A 17,489-nucleotide genomic window follows, 5' to 3' on the forward strand; every position below is an offset into this window, starting at 1 on the left:
TATCTTTGGAAATAGGCTGACACAAATAAAATTATCATTTGTAAGGAGAAGCAGAAGCAGTTTTGGAGAATCAGAAAAAAATAGTTTCTCTCCAAAAACACTTTTTCGAGAAGTACTTTTGAGAAAAATACATTTAGAAGCAGTTTTTTAAAGCTTGATCAAACACTAATTGCTACTCAGAAGTGCTTTTCAAATTAATTAGTCAAACACAAACTGCTTCTCGCCAAAAGTACTTTTGAGAAAAGCATTTTTTTAAGAAAAGCAATTCTCAAAATAAGCTAATTTTTGCAGTTTGGCCAAACGGGCTATAAATCAAAGGCGCAATGCTGCTTTCCATTTTGACTTAATTGCTGCGGTCTTAGGAAGAATATAAATTAAATGATAAAGCACTGGGAATGATCACGAAAACCAAAAAATGAAGAAAAAACTGAAGCATTTCTCTAAGTCTATCCTACAAGCAGAAGCAGCATTTAATCTCAGTGTAATGTTATATAACTCTTTGCAAAAAATAAATAATCTTACGACTCTGCCGTTTGTGTTTTATATACAGAATGACTGTCTCGAATCATTTCCAAGTTTTGCCAAAACTTCTCAATGTTGCCTAAAATAAGAAGTCAACACATAAATCACGAAGAACTTAACACACAATCAAACTTGCTGCTAACCTGCCATAGCTTTAATTTACTGTCTCGGGTAAAAAATCAATACCCCCTCCCCTCTAAAGAAATTTAGAATAAGGATGATTTAGAAGTTCAGAATACTTCCCCTTGACTTCATACATGGAGTTACTTGATGTATATATACATCTTGTCAAGAGTTCCTTGTAGCTAATATTTAGCTATTGTATCTCTATCTACCGGTGATTATATTAATCACAACCACTTGTATGTGCTATTTTATATCTCCTAGAAGTTATCCTTTCACAAATAAGGCTAGTGGGATAATCATATACAAACACTAGCTATATAATTCATGACAGCTAGGAATAAAGTTCAAAGGAGTCCTAGGTTACACCCAATACGAAATCATACGGTTGTCTAACATCCCCCTCAAGCTAGAGTTGGGTAGCTGCACAACTCCTAGCTTGGTCCGTAAAGTCCGAAATTGAGTCTCGACAGTGGCTTCGTGAAGATGTCCGCTATCTAGTGTAAAGATGGAATGAGCTTGGCGACCATAGCTCCTTGAACAACCTTTTCTCGCACAAAATTATAGTTAATTCCAACATATTTGGTGCGAGCATGGAGTACCGAATTAGCCGTGAGATGCAAAGCACTTAAATTGTCTGTAAACAACATTGGTGTGTGAGGTAAAGAGATGCCAATATCCTTTAAAACATAGGTAACCCATGTGACTTCTGCAGCCAGAGAAGCCAACGACCTATATTCCGCCTCAGCACTAGTTTTTGCGACTGTATGTTGCTTTCTTGATGCCCATGAAATGCAGTTTGTGCCAAGAAATACACACATGTCGGTCGTAGATTGCATTGTAAGGGGACACCCAGCCCAATCAATGTCAGAAAATCCCACAAGATGAAGGGAAGAGTTAGATGTGTTGTGGAAGCCAAATGTGTATAGTGTGAATGAGCCACAACTACTATACCAAAATTATGACAGCCACCAAATAATAAATAAGATAATAAAGCAACAATAAAAGGAACACCAGAATTTACGTGGTTCGACCAATTTTGCCTACTTCCTCGGACACAACCAATATTTTATTGCACTCAAAAAATACAAGTGAAATAATACTAAAGAGAGAAGATACAAATGTCTTAAGAAGATAAGAAGGCAAATGAGAGGTGTATTTAAATCCTAAACATTAGGCCTCCTTTTATAGGGAAAAATTCCTAACCAATTTGGTCCTCCACTGATGTGGGAGTTTTGGCATTCAAAAATCTCCACCTTGGCAAAATTCCATATTTTCAATTTTCTCTCAATAACAAATTTTGATTGTGTCTTCATCTTCAATCTTCAGTGTTCAACAATGTTGATCAAATCCAAACAATATTGAAACTTGACCGCAGTCACCACTTTTGTCAGCATATCAGCAGGATTCTCTGTAGTATGAATTTTCTTTACCGTGAATCCACCTTCTTCTATGATTTCTCGTACTAAATGATATGTGCTTCGTCCTTGCAAGATAAACTTGGTTCTTCGCTAATTGAATAGTATCATAAAAAATTGTGATACTTTTTTGTCCAATACCATGCTCTTTTAGCAATCCCTGAAGCCAAAGTGTCTCCTTCATAGCCTCTGTAATAGCCATGTACTCTGCCTCTGTTGTAGACAAAACAACTGTTGACTGCAAAGTAGACTTCCAACTAACTGGTGCCCTTGCAAAAGTAAACACATAACCAGTGGTTGATCTTCGTTTGTCCAAATCACCCGCAAAATCTGATTCACAATATCCAACTACAGGTTGATTGCCTTCCCGCTCAAAAACTAACACAACATCTACAGTATTATGAATATACCGTAGAATCCACTTCACAGCTTGTCAATGCTCCTTTCCTGGATTATGCATATATTTGCTAATAACTCCAACAGCTTGTGAAATGTCAGGTCTCGTACAGACTATTGCATACATCAAGCTACCAACAACATTTGTGTATGGTACCTTTGACATATACTCTCGTTCAGCTTCATTTTTTGGCAACATAGTAGTACTTAGCTTAAAATGGGGAGCAAATGGAGTACTAACTGACTTAGTCTTTTCATCTATGCCAAAACGTTGTAGTACTCTTTTCAAATATTCTTTCTGAAATAAACAGAGTTTCTTTGAACGTCTATCTCTTATTATCTCCATGCCAAGAATTTTCTTTGCCTCACCCAGATCCTTCATCTCGAACTCCTTCTTCAGTTGAATCTTCAACTTATCAATTTCTTTCAAATTCTTGGAAGCTATCAACATATCATCAACATATAGGAGAAGATATATAAAGGAACCATCTTTAAGCTTGGGCAAATACACACAATGATCGTATTTGCTTCTCTTGTACCCTTGTCGCAACATAAACTTGTCAAATCGTTTGTATCATTGTCTAGAAGATTGTTTCAATCCGTATAACGATTTTTCAAGTTTGCACACCATATTTTCCTTTCCAGCAACATTGAATCTTTCTGGCTGAGTCATGTAGATTTCCTCCTCCAAGTTTCCATGTAAAAACGCAATTTTTACATCCATCTGAACTAGTTCCAAATCCAACTGTGCTACCAAATCCAACATAATTCTAATAGAGGAATGTTTTACAACTGGAGAAAATACTTCATTGTAATCAATTCCCTCCTTTTGAGCATATCTTTTGGCCACCAATCTTGCTTTGTAGCGAACATCTTCTTGGTTAGGAAATCCTTCATTCTTTGCAAATACCCATTTGCACCCAATTGCTTTCTTTCCCTTCTGGAGATTGGCCAATCTCCATGTATGATTCTGATGAAGGGACTATATTTCATCATTCATGGCAATCCTCCACTTATCTTCTTCTGAACTTTGGACTGCATCTTTATAAGTGGTAGGAACATTATCAGCTACAATTGAGGCGGCACAAGCAACCGTCTCTATAAGACGAACATGTTTTGTTATTGTCCTTTTTGGCCTGCTGGTTGCTATTGATTCAAGTTGTTGTTGAGGTTCCTGAGTTGGAATCTCCCTCTCTACTGGCTCTTCTTCCAGAGGATAATCTTCATTTGTTTCCTCCTCTGCTTCTTGTGTAGGAAAAATAAATTTTCCCTCAAACTCCACCTGCTTAGAAGCACCCTCATTTTGTTTGGTATCTTTTGTTACCTTATTTACCATAGCAGATTCATCAAAGGTAACATCCCTGCTGAATATTACTTTCTTTTTCATAAGACACCATAAGCGGTATCCTTTGACTCCAGAAGTAATCCCCATAAAAATAGCTTTTTTTGCCCTTGGATCCAATTTTGACTCTGTCACATGATAATATGCAGGTGAGCCAAACACATGCAAAGAGTCATAATCTACAACACGTTTTCCATACCATTTTTCAAATGGTGTCTTGCCGTCAATAGCAGCAGATGGTAGATGATTAATGAGGTGGCATGCATATGTAATTGTCTCATCCCAAAATTTTTTGCCCAAGCTAGCATTGGACAATATGCACCGTACCTTCTCCATTAAGGTCTGGTTCATACGTTCTGCCACTCCATTCTGTTGTGGTGTATGTCTGACAGTGAAGTGTCAGATGATGCCATCATATTCACAGACCTTATTGAAATGATCATTTTTCTATTCACCTCCATTGTTTGTGCGAATACACTTGATCCTCCTGCCTGTTTGATTCTCCACCATCGACTTCCATTTGAGAAAAATTCTCAACACTTCATCTTTGCTCTTTATTGTATACACCCACACTCTTCGGAAAAAATCATCAACAAAGGTTACAAAATAGTACTTTCCACCCAATGAAGGTGTTTTGGAAGGACCCCAAACATCAGAGTGTACATAATCCAAAATGCCTTTAGTATTATGGATCGTTGTACCAAATTTAACCCTTGTTTGTTTCCCTTTGACACAATGCTCGCAGAACTCCAAGTTGCAAACCTTTACTCCCTTTAACAATCCTTGATCTGATAGAGTTTTCAAGGATTTTCCTCCAGCATATCCCAAGCGCATGTGTCATAGCATGTTGCTTCTGCCTTTTTTTCGTCACTGGATGTCACTGTCACTATCCTAATAACTGTATTACCACGATAACGGTACATGTTATCATTTTCCGATTGGCCTTCATTACCACTAGTGCACCGAAACATACTCTCATCACTCCATTTTTTGCAATGATTTTGAACCCTTTTGATTCTAGGGCTCCCACAGAGATGAGATTCTTCTTCAAATGCGGTACATATCGAACATCTATTAATGTTATGATCATTCCATCATAGTTCTTAATCGTATTGAACCAATTCCATATAAGGTAAGAGGGATGTTGTCCGCTGTGTGGATGACTTCATATTCTCCTTCTTGAAAATCCACGAACCAGTCCTTGTTGGGACACATATGATAGCTTCAAGCCGAGTCCATCAACCATATGTCTGATGATGTTGATGATTCTGTTGTAACTAATGAGAAGTCTGAATCATCACAATCAACTACATTTGAATCTATAATGGCCTTTCCATTGTTATGTTTGGCCTTATTCTTCAACTTCGGATAGTCTTTCTTCCAGTGCCCCTTTTCTCGACAAAAAACACATTCATCTTTACTGGGTCTAGATCTTGACTTGGATCTTCCCTTCTTTGTCCTCGTTTGATTTTGAGGACAACCCCTCACAACCAGTGCTTCTCTTTCTCCGCCCTTCTATTTTTCTCCCTTTCTTTGTTCATAGCTGTACAAAGCCGAACAAACTTCTCTGAGAGAAACTTCGTCATTTTCATGGAGTAGAGTAGTTTCAAGATGCTCGTACTCATCAGGAAGTGACCCCAACAACATCAAGGCCAAGTCATCATCATCAAAAGTTGCATCCATATTTTGCAAATATGTGACCAACTTATTGAAACTGGTGATATGTTCATTCATTGTGGTACCAGGAACATAGGTGAAGCGAAATAGTCTCTTCTTCATGTACAATTTATTTTGACTGTTTTTCTTCAAAAATTTACCCTCCAGTGCTTTCCATAATTTACTTGCAGAAGTTTCCTTTGTGTATGGATATTTCTGCTCTCTAGCAAGGTAGGATCGAATGGTACCGCAAGCAACACGGTTGATAATTTTTCGATCTTCTTCTCCAATAACATCTGGTTTCTTTTCTTCAATGGCAAGATCTAGCCCTTGTTGAAAAGGGACATCTAGAACCTCGCCTTGCCACATCCCAAAATATCCTGACCCGTCAAAAATTTATATCGCAAATTTCGCATTTGACACGATTCGTGTCATAAGAGAAGATGCCAATGATGACGTATTGTTGACACTTGATGTAGGTTCTTCTTGTTTATTATCTCCATCTTTGACACAAATATTATTTAATAGCTGACGACACAAATCAAGATTATTTCCTTTTTGGTGTGGAAGATCAGACTAAGCTGCAGCCACAGAGCATACTCAGACAGAACCTTGACTCAGTTACCAAGATAAATCTTTTCTGATGTGGAAGATCAGACTATGCTGCAACCATAGAGCACGCTTAGACAATACTTTGGCTCTAATACCAATTATTGCAGAAGTCAAATGTATATAGTGTAAATGAGTCACAACTACTATATCAAATTATGACAGCCACCAAATAATAAATAAGACAATAAAGCAACAATAAAAGGAACACCAGAATTTACGAGGTTCAGCCAATTTTGCCTACTTCCTCGGATACAACCAATATTTTATTACACTCCAAAAATACAAGTGAAATAATACTAAAGAGAGAAGATACAAATGCCTTAAGAAGATAAGAAGACAAATGAGAGGTGTATTTAAATCCTAAACATTAGGCCTCCTTTTATAGGGAAAAATTCCCAACCAATTTGGTCCTCCACCGATGTGGGAGTTTTGGCATTCAACAAGATGTGATGCGCAATCCAAGTTGTGATGTCCCGACAATGTAACGCATGTTGCATGAATTGACATAAGAGATTCATAGCATGTGATGTTTGTGGACGTGTTAGAGTAGTTGAAATGGAAAAAACTATACGTACTGTTGCAGCCTTTACTACTAGACTAAATGTGTATTCAAAGTCGACTCCTTCAATTTGGTTATAGCTTTTAGCTACTAACCTCGCCTTGAAACGTTCCACTTGACCATCTTCTTTCAATTTCGTCTTTAAAACCCATTTAGATCCAACAACATTCATATGTGGTTGGCAAGGAACCAATTAACAAGTATCATTTGTTCTTAAAGCTTGCATCTCATCAGTCATTGCAGCCTTCTAGTGAGGTTTGAGCAGTGTCTCCTTGATGTTTTAGGTTCGTTGAGGTCCTGTTGGAGAGATGCAATGAAGGATTGTGAGAAAGAATTATTCTAGGAGTGTGTTTTGGTGCGGGTGAGCACTGGATGGGTATTGCCTAGGTTGGGTGATCGAGCAAATGTGTGATAATGGCGGGAATAAAGATTCTGTCTATGTGAGTAGAGGCAGGTTGTATGGAATTTTCATCTAGTAAAGTTGGTGTGCATGGCGATGGTTGTAAAGTACCAATAATATCAATGTCTTGGGAATTAGGTAGGTCAATAGGTAGTGGGGAATTACTTGACTCAATATAGGAGTGTGAGGCAATAGAGTTATATGTTTGTTGTGGACTTGGGCATACATCATTGGTCAAGGATGGTTGAACATCATTTTGTTGAGAACTAATCTCAAGATTCACGTCTAGTGTGTGCATGGGAGGCTCATCAGATAGTACCTCAAGATTTTTGCTACTATTTTGTTGCTCCAAATATTCCTTGGAAGTACTGAAGTGAGGATTTTGTGATTCTGCAGGCAAATCAACACTAGGAGAGACATAGGGTAAGTGTAATTCATCAAAAATAATGTATCTTGATATAAAAAAACCTTTTAGATTGTGGATGATAACATCTATAGCCATCGGCCACTGCATTTGTAACACTCCTCAAATCTATAGAAGTTTCAAGACCCGCTAAATATAGAATTTAATTTTATAATCTTAAATTATACTTTTATTACGGATTAAAAACCCTTGTGATTGATTTTTGAGTTACTTCTATATTTATAAATAAGTGGTTATATAATTATGGTAATATTAATAATTTTAATATTACTAATTATTAAAAGTGGGTATCATTAGTTATTAGTTAAGTCAAAACAAAACAAAAAGGGAAAAGAAATAAAAGTAAAATAAAAATAAAAAGGAGGGGGAGGGGCATAAAGTGGCTTGAAACGTACTTCTTTTTAAAAGGTCAAAAGGCTTGAAAGCCTTAATCAAACACAACTTAAAAAAAAGGTTGAAGGCAAGCCTTACCAAAACAGAAGGTTTAAACTTCTGTTCGTGAGATTCACGTATCGCTACGAAACAGAGGCAGCAAGGTTGTTTACGCAGACAAGAAAATTATAGGGTTCTTTACAAATCACTAATTCTCGAACTCAGGTATATAAAATTTTCTATTTTTAATTATCCTAAAGTAGTAGTAGATAAGAATTAAATAGTTAATTCCCTTCTTTCTCTGTATCAACATTAAATTTCATGTTTAGGTGTGAAACTTTAAAATTAATTAAAAGGTACCGGTTGTTGTAGAATCAATTGTTTGACGGGCATAAATTGGACTGGGGCCTACGTATTGGCTCGAGGAGTTTTGAGGTGAGTTGATATAACCCTTTACTAAAGTGGTTTAACTCACAAAAACACGCATACAACGCGTTTGATGAATTGCTTAAAAGAGTTTATATTTACTTAATTGGAGCGAGTGAGTACCTACTAACTTAGAATTGTTCTAGCAAAAGTTAAGATAATTTATTATGATATATATGCATAAATTTTCAGATTTTTGTGCTATTCTTATATGCTATTTTTATGTTGAAAATTTATGAAGAAGCAAGAATCTTTAGAAACACTTTTACATGTTTATTTCATTCTTATGTCATGATTTACATTTAAGGATATCAGCATGAGCATTTACATGGTGTTCTATAAAGAAAAGATTTAGACTTGAAAAGTCACAAGAAGAAGTTTTAGAAAGAAAAGACTTTTGGGAGTATCCTTTATTCTGAGAAGGGGTCATCATCCAGGCTGAGGGTCCTGACCAAAGCGTTGACTTCCTGAAACTACTTGTGCCAAAGTAGGGAGCACACGAGCCGAGGGTCTCGTTGCTGAGAATTTACTTACCTAAGCTAAAATATGATACATGAGCGTTGAGAACCATGAAGCGAGTAGCACCTCGTGGATTGGGCCTATTCGATCAGGTTGGGATCGAACCCGTGCTGATCACACGGTGACTGAGACAGAATTAAGTCAGAATAGTTGGAACTCTCAAAGTATAAAGTGAAGTATTTTTTTATAAGAAAGAAAAAGAAAAGAATTTCTTTTAGAATTTTCATAAACTGCTATTATGCAATTATTTAGAATTATTCTTATAAGCTTTAGTTTTACATGCATTTAGAAACTTTGCTCGTAATGTATATGATATTAAAGTTTCGCCCCTGTTGTTGAGACTCACTGAGTACAATGGATGATACTGACGTTTTCTTTTGGGAACCTACGTTGGTCTGCGGTACAACGTAGGAACCGATTTTGCAGGCGAACAGGTTACGGGTTAGGACTTCCTTCTCTTCCAGTGCTATTGGTGAGATCCGCTTTTGTTCGTGAAGTATTCCTTAGAGTCATCTTTATTTAGTTATTTCTTTGTTTGCTTAGAGAACTGGCCAGGAAATCTCATGTCCTGAGCAGTGCGTCAGTTTATCAGTAGAGGCTTCAGAGACATAGTCGTTGGGTTAAGATTCAGATGTTTTTGATAATAACTTAGCAGTAATTCAGTAGTTACTACGAATAAAGTTTTGGAATTAATTTATTTAAATATTTAAATTAATCAAAAGAATTTGGTTAGAGTATTGCCTTGTTGCATATAAAGTTTGAAGTTATAATAGATTTGATAAGCAGAGATGGTTCGCTCGGTCATGTTTAGTGATCGAGTGCCAGTCTCGGCTTGTTCAGAAATGGGCCGTGACAACTATAACCAATAAACACACATTGAAATGTTTTTGATTGAAATTTATCTTTATTTTGCCCTTTGAGATAAGGAAAATATCTGCAACCAAACACTTTCAGAGTGTTATATAATCACGCTCCATATAGCTTAGAAAATGGAGATTGCGTACTTAAAGTAGAGGTAGACATTCTGTTGATTAGAAATGTTGCAGTCATAAAGGCTTCAATCCAAAGAAACATTGTTAATTTTGCATTGAAAATTAATGCGAGCCTAGTTTTAATAATATGCCTATGCTTTCTTTATGCTATCCCATTTTGCCCAGGTATATAAGGACAAGAGATTTATCTTCTAATACCATTTTGAGCCAAATAACTTGTGAACTCCAAGCTATTGAATTCTCCACCTCCATCACACTGAAACACTTTGAGTTTCTTTGAAAACTGATTTTCTACTAATTTTTGAAATGTCATAAAATTAGAAATAAAATCAGATTTCTTCTTTAAGGGATAAATCCAAGTGAATCTTGTTGTCAACAAAAATAACACAATACTTTATTCTTTGAGATGAAGCGATGGAAGCAGGACCCCATAAATCACTATATAATTTTGATAATAGCTCAACTTCTCTTTTATTTAACTCTTGAAAAGGTAACTTACAACTTTTTCTTATTTGACAACTAGTACAAGCTGAAACATTTTTATTCCAACTACTAACATCAATCAACTTATTAGTATGCAAATAACTTAGAGTTCTTGAGTGTGGATGTCCTAATCTTTAATTCCAAATTGTGTCTGAGTTCTTGTCTGCTTTTATAACTGCCAATGCCTCATGCGAGTCATCTTCCAAAGTATATAAATCATGCCTCTTATTTCTCATTTCTAGAATTGTCCCTGTTCTTTTGTTTTTAACAAAAAAACCATCGTCAGTAAACTCAAGAGAGCATGAATTATCCTTAACAAATTTACTGACACAAATGAGATTCTTCTTAAGTTTAAGCACAACAAAGACATCTTTTAAATGTGGGTTCTTCCCAATAATCTTATCTCTTATATGTGTAATCAGCATTTTATCACCATTACCTACCATAACAAGATCAGTTTCCTTAAATGGAGATGAATTCACAAGAGTAATTGCACCATGTGATTGGTACCACCTGAGTCCATGTAGAGATGATTATTATGTTGATCAGTAAGAGACATAGTTGCTAGAGCTTGTGGTACTTCTTGTTGTGCCTGATATGAATAATCTCATCTATAGAAATAAGAGAGCGTTGTATGGTTATTTCTACCACAAATCTGACATGGATTATATTTTTAGGTTCTCTTTTGGCTGATTTGTTCAAGTTGATTGTGTATAAAATTATCTTTGATTAAATCCTCCTCTATTTCCTATTCCTCTTTGATTTCCTCTTCCTCTAAAGGAATTAACACGACCTCTTCCTTGAATTTTCTGTTCCATAAAGTCTACAACTGAATCAAGGTTTGTTTGTGTCACATGTTCCTCTGCATCTTCTCTTATTTCGAACCCTCTAAGGGTAGTCACAAACTGATTAAAAGTAGGGTATGGTGCTTTACCCAACATCACAGTACGAAGGGTCTTGTATTTGCTTCCAAGACCTGTGGTAAAATTAATTACTTTGCTATCTTCATCTAGTGGTTTTTGGATAGCTATCAGGCGATCACAGATTCCTTTAAACTCCTTTATATACTCATCAATGAATTTGGAACCTAGTTTTATAGTTTGAAGTTGTTGCTTCAACTGAAACTCCTTGTCTTTGCTTGCTTGTAGGTAGGTATCTTCAAGACAAGCTCACATCTGTTTTGCAGATGAACATCCTATGATGATAAACATTGACTTTTTGGTCATTGTTCCAGAAAGCCAACTCCTAATAAGAACGTTGTCATCTTCCCATTCACTGAACTTTGAGTTTGGATTGATTTCTCCTTTCTCACCTTCTATGCTCTCCATGGGAGGTTCTTCTTTGATGACCTTGTCAAGTTTCAATGTTTGCATAAGTTGAAGGATTTGTTTCCTCCAAATAAGGTAATTTGATGATTTTAGCTTAACGGGACAAATTGCAATGAGTTGGTGAAGTGAAGAGGGTGAGAGGGCTAGAGTAGTGCTAGAGGATGCTGTCATAGTTGTTTTAAGAGGGAAGAAAGAACCTTCAGGATCGTTTAGTTTTCAATGAAGCCTAAGCTCTTGATACCATGAAGAAATTTAGAATAATGATGATTTAGAAGTTCAGAACACTTCTTCTTGACTTCATACGTGGAGTTACATGATGTATATATACATCTTGTTAAGAGTTCCTTCTAGCTTATATTTAGCTATTGTATATCTATCTACCAGTGATTATATTAATCACAACTACCTGTATGTGCTATCTTATATCTCCTAGAAGTTATCCTTTCACAAATAAGTCTAGTAGGATAGTTATATATAGACACTAGCTATATAATTCATGACGGCTAGAAATAGAGTTCAAAGGAGTCGGTTACACCCAATACCAAATTATACGGTTGTCTAACACCCTCAACATAACTTTTGATTTAGAGACTAAATTCCTCCAAATTTCAACAAATATAGAAGATTCCCCTTCTCCCATTTTTCTGTGATTGACCGGTTTTCTCTCTTTAAAACAAAAGAATATCCCATCATTTCATCTATGGTGTTCTCCACTATTCCCAAGTTGAGTTAACGTTAAAAATATTTACGTAGTTCACTTAATCTCATAAAATTTAGTAAACCCAGTTAAACGATTGAGAATAATAGTTTAAGAGAAGATAAAAATAAATATAGTGACTTCCTGTTTTTGTTTCTAAGGTGATAAATTAAGATATAAAAGGCGCTAATTTTCTTCATGATATTTTGATTTCGTTAGACGCAAGTGACATAATAGTATTTATGTGAACACTATTAGATTTGATTTTAATGATGCAAATAATATATCTGTTCTATGTGCAGGAACTCATGGACAAGATTCAAAGATTGAAGGAATCAATCAGAGAAGATCAAGGAATCAATGGTTAGCTACGAGATGGAAGCAATCAATAAGGGAATTTAAGGAAAGCAATCCGAGATTAGCAAAGATCAAGAAATCAATGGACGGCTACGAGATGGAAGGAATCAAGGAAAGCAATCCGGGATCAGAGAAATCAATCAAAGCCAAGACGGAACCAATCAAGCCTAGACTTAAGGAATCAAATAAATCGAGCGTATCAAAATTTGGAAGGTGCAAGATCTTGGGAAGCATATATGGAAAATCAATCAAGTCTCTCGTAAACATAGTCGTTGTTGTATGACCTTATTCTTTGAAAGAATCAATTTCTCTCCAAGGATCAAATCTCTTGGGTTGACAAATTTCTCGAGTTATCAAGCCTCTCTCAAAGTATTTAAACTTGTATTTTTACCCTAGAGCCACATACTTTGATCGAACCAAATACTCTCTCTTTATTCTACTACAAACAAACATTGTAGATCTACTAGATCTGTTGTGTAACAAGTTAGAGAAGAAAGAGATAACAACACTAGTGACGTATTGTATCAAAAGAAATGAGTAAAATAGGAACTAAGTGATCGGTGTAGATCACACCATTCTCTGTATTCTCGAAGAAACTCATTCACTGAAAAAAGAACTCCCTTGCAACCCAAGGGGACTGGACTAGGATTCACATTGAATCTGAACCAGTATAAAAACTCTGGTGTCTTTAATTCCTTCATTTAATTTCTGCATCTTAATTTCTGTCTTTACTAGTATCAAGTTCTTATATCTAGTCGACTAATCGTAAAACTAGTCAACTGCTAGCTATTAAGTTTAAAAATAAACAATTCACCTCCCCCTCTAGTATTTTTACTGTTGAGGCAATTCAGAGCAAGGCTCACACTTTTCTTTTTACTTAACAGCTTGTGAGAAAAGATCATGGCAAATCAAGTTATCATAGGAGCATTCTTCCAAGAAAGTACTTCCCAAGTAAGGCCATCATACTTCAATGGACAATATTTCTCCCACTGGAAAGTACGTATAAAAGTATATGTAAAGGCGTATAATGTTAAAGTGTGGAGAGTCAACAAAAAGGGAAACTATCATCTGCCGGCTGCTGCTCAACCTCTTGCTAATCTTGAAGATATAGACTCATATATAGATGAGCAAATGGCGGTTGTGCAAGTCAACAACAAGGCAAGAAATTTGCTCTATAATGCTATAAGTGGTGAAGAATATGAAAAAATCTCTAGTTGTGATACAACCAAAGAAATGTGGGATAAACTTGAAGTTACATACAAAAGAACCAGCAAGGTGAAGGAAACACATATCACCATGTTGGTTCACGATTATAAACTCTTCCAGATGAAAGAAGGAGAATCCATTGAGGATATGTTTACCAGATTCAGTAAAATCATAAGCGACCTAAAAACTTTCGGCAAACCATACTCAAGTGGTGATCAAGTTAGAAAGATCCTTAGAAGCTTACCAACCACTTGGCAAACTAAAGTAGTCACAGTTGAATCACAGGATCTGAATAAATTATCTTATGATGAACTTCGTGGAGAACTCATAGCTTTCAAAAAGACACATCTCAAGAAAACAAACCAAGAAGAAAAGAAGAAAACAGTTGCATTCAAGGCTACAACTGAGATAGCTGACAATGATATAAATGATGTACCTGAAGCTCTTCAAGAAGAAATTGCTATGATGTCAAGAAACATGGATTGCTTAATGAGAAGATTCAGGAATATGAGAAGAGGAAGGATTCCACCTAGGCTAACCAGGCAATACAACAAACAAGATAAGAATGATGGAAAATGCTATGAGTGTGGAAGATTTGGACATATTCAAGCCGAGTGTCTAGATCTAAAAAGAAAAATCTCCAGAGGTTTCAACAAAAATAAATCATTTGGAAGCTAGAGTGATGAAGACAGTTCAGAACATGAAGAAATAGAAAAATCTCAGCTTCATGACAATTTTGGAAAATGATATGAACAAACTTTCAGGATGCTGGACAGACGAGGATACTTCAGACGATGAATGCAAAGATAACAATGAAAACTGCTTCATGGCTCGAGGTGAAACAAGCGAGGTAAGGTCTTATAATTGTGAAAGATGTAATAAATTGCAGGATATTCTTGATCTCACTTTGAAAGAGACTCAAAAAATGATGAATGGACTAAAGAGACTCAACAAAGAAGTAAAAGACTGGAAACTCAAACATGAAGTATGTGAAATCGAAAAAGAAGTACTTCAAGAAGAGTTTTAGGAATTGCAAATGCAACTCAATGGCATGCACAAATCCACCAGTCATAGTTCTATCAGGTCAAACCAAACGACTTACAAGTCAACTGGAAAAGGATCATCCAGAACTGAGTCCACGAGTACTAACACAACTAAAAGACCCAAAAATGGGTAAGGAATTATGTGTCACTACTGCAATAAAAGTGGACATAAATACTCTTTTTGTCATTTTCATAAGTCAAATATTTTAGGATGGATTTGGAAACCCAAAAATGATCTTGAACCTAGTAATACTAACCAACCAGGACCCAAGCAAGCTTGGGTACCTAAAAGAAAGTAATCATTATGTTTTGCAGGAACACCACAGAAGAAATCGCAAAGGAAAATGGTACTTAGATAGTACGTGTTCAAGTCACATGATAGGTGATAAAAACCTGTTCAAAGAAGTTACAAAAATAGACAGAGGAAGCGTTAAGTTTGGCGATGACTCAAAAGGGAAAATAATCTGTACCGAAACAGTCCCTTTCAATAACAATTGTAATATCATTGAGGTTTATCTAGTTGATGGGCTTAATTACAACCTTCTGAGCATAAGTCAGCTATGCGACTCAGGATATGAGGTAAAACTTAAGAAAACAGGTTGTGCTATTGAAGATGAGACAGGTAAAACAATCCTCCCAGGTAAAAGGTACGAAAACATTTACATTCTTGATTATTTTTAAAATATTGATGGTCATATCTGTTTAACTTCCATATTTGATGATCCCTGGTTATGGCATAGGAAACTTGGTCATGCAAGCATGCATCTGATAGAAAAACTTTCCAATCATGAGTTAGTTATTGGCTTACCTGAATTGAATTTCTCTAGAAATCATATATGTGATGCTTGTCAAATTGGAAAACAAACTAGAAACTCTTTCAAAAACAAGGATATTGTATCCACTTCTAAACATTTGCAACTGCTTCATATGGATTTATTTGGGCCTAGTAGAACTGCTAGCATAGGAGGAAAACGATATGCTTTTGTTATTATTGATGATTATTCGCGTTTTACTTGGGTGATTTTCTTATCTCATAAAGATGAAGTGTTAAGAAACTTTGAGGTTTTCTGTAAGAAGGTTGAAAGAGAAAAAGTATATTTGATTACAACAATCCAAAGTAATCATGGAGGAGAATTTGAAAGCAGAGCATTCGAAGACTTCTGTAATGATCAAGGATATACTCATAATTTCTCTGCGCCAAGATCACCCCAACATAATGGAGTTGTGGAACGAAAAAATAGAACACTACAAGATATGGCAAGAACGATGCTACTAGATCATTCCCTATCAAACCATTTCTGGGCAGAAGGAGTAAGTACAGCATGTCACATTCTCAACCGATGTCTCATAAGGCCAATTCTGAAGAAAACTCTTTATGAACCGTGGAAAGGTAAACGTCCTAATATTAGTTACTTTCATCCCTTTGGAAGTAAATGTTTCATTCACAATAATAGTTAGGACAATCTTGGAAAATTTAATCCAAGAAGTGATGAAGGTATTTTTCTGGGTTATTCATTAAATAATATATCATTTAGAGTATACAACAAATGCACGATGTGTGTGAAAGAATCTGTGTATATTGTATTTGATGAAAATAACTCCTCGATCGAGAAAGAAATTATTGCAGGTGATGAAGATCAAATTCAAAAAAGTCAGGAGACAAGCAAATTGCAAAAGTCGGCTGATGCATTTGACGCTGTGATAGATAAACTAATGAAACCAGCAACAATCCACCAGAACTACTGAAGGAGTCGACTACTCATACAGCTCGCCCAAACGAATGGAGAAGTGAACCTGAATATTCTCAAAAATTCATCATAGGAGATCCAAATGAAGGAATGAAAACCAGGGGAGCTCTCAAGAAGAAAGCAAACATAGCACTGATCTCTCAGATTGAGTCAAAGATAAAATAGAGGAAGCTCTTAAAGACTCAAACCGGATGCAAGCAATGCAGGAAGAGTTATATTAATTCGACAAAAATCAAGTATGAAAATTGATAACCAAACCTGAAAACGTTCCTGTGATAGGAACAAAGTGGGTCTTCAGAAATAAGCTCAATGAGGATGGAAAAGTTTTAAGAAACAAAGCCAGATTAGTTGCTCAAGGATATTCACAATAAGAAGGAGTCGACTATGACGAAACCTGAAACCTTTGCCCCAGTAGCTCGACTGGAATCTATACAAATTCTTTTGGCATATGCATCCTTTAAAGGATTCAAGTTATTTCAAAAGGATATTAAAAGTGCCTTTTTAAATGGTTTCATTGAAGATGAAGTGTATGTGAAGCAACCCCCTGGGTTTGTAAACTCAAAGTTTCCATATCATGTGTATAAGCTAACTAAAGCACTGTACGGACTGAAGCAAGCTCCACGAGCATGGTACGAAAGATTAAGCTCTTTTCTTATTGACCATGTGTTTACAAGAGATAAAGTAGATACTACTCAATTTATTAAAATATCATTAGAAGGTAATCTCATTATTCAAATTTATGTTGATGATATTATATTTGGTAGTACTAATCCTCTTATGTGCAAGGAATTTGCAAATCTTATGCAAAGTGAGTTCGAAATGAGCATGATGGGAGAACTGACGATCTTCCTTGGACTTCAAATTCA

The 17,489-nt window shown here is 35.8% G+C and overlaps 1 protein-coding gene across 1 annotated transcript; it reads left to right on the plus strand.

Moving 5' to 3' along the window:
- The first annotated feature begins 13,526 nt into the window (after positions 1 to 13,526).
- On the plus strand, positions 13,527 to 16,788 carry LOC142162046 (uncharacterized). The gene is made up of 4 exons (XM_075218347.1): positions 13,527 to 14,478; positions 14,597 to 14,817; positions 15,191 to 15,522; positions 16,599 to 16,788. Exons 1-4 carry the CDS (start codon positions 13,527 to 13,529, stop codon positions 16,786 to 16,788), a joined length of 1,695 nt encoding a protein of 564 aa, XP_075074448.1.
- Positions 16,789 to 17,489: the final 701 nt, after the last annotated feature.

The sequence above is a fragment of the Nicotiana tabacum genome, chromosome 1, assembly GCF_000715075.1.
Source record: "Nicotiana tabacum cultivar K326 chromosome 1, ASM71507v2, whole genome shotgun sequence".
Classification (NCBI taxonomy): domain Eukaryota; kingdom Viridiplantae; phylum Streptophyta; class Magnoliopsida; order Solanales; family Solanaceae; genus Nicotiana; species Nicotiana tabacum.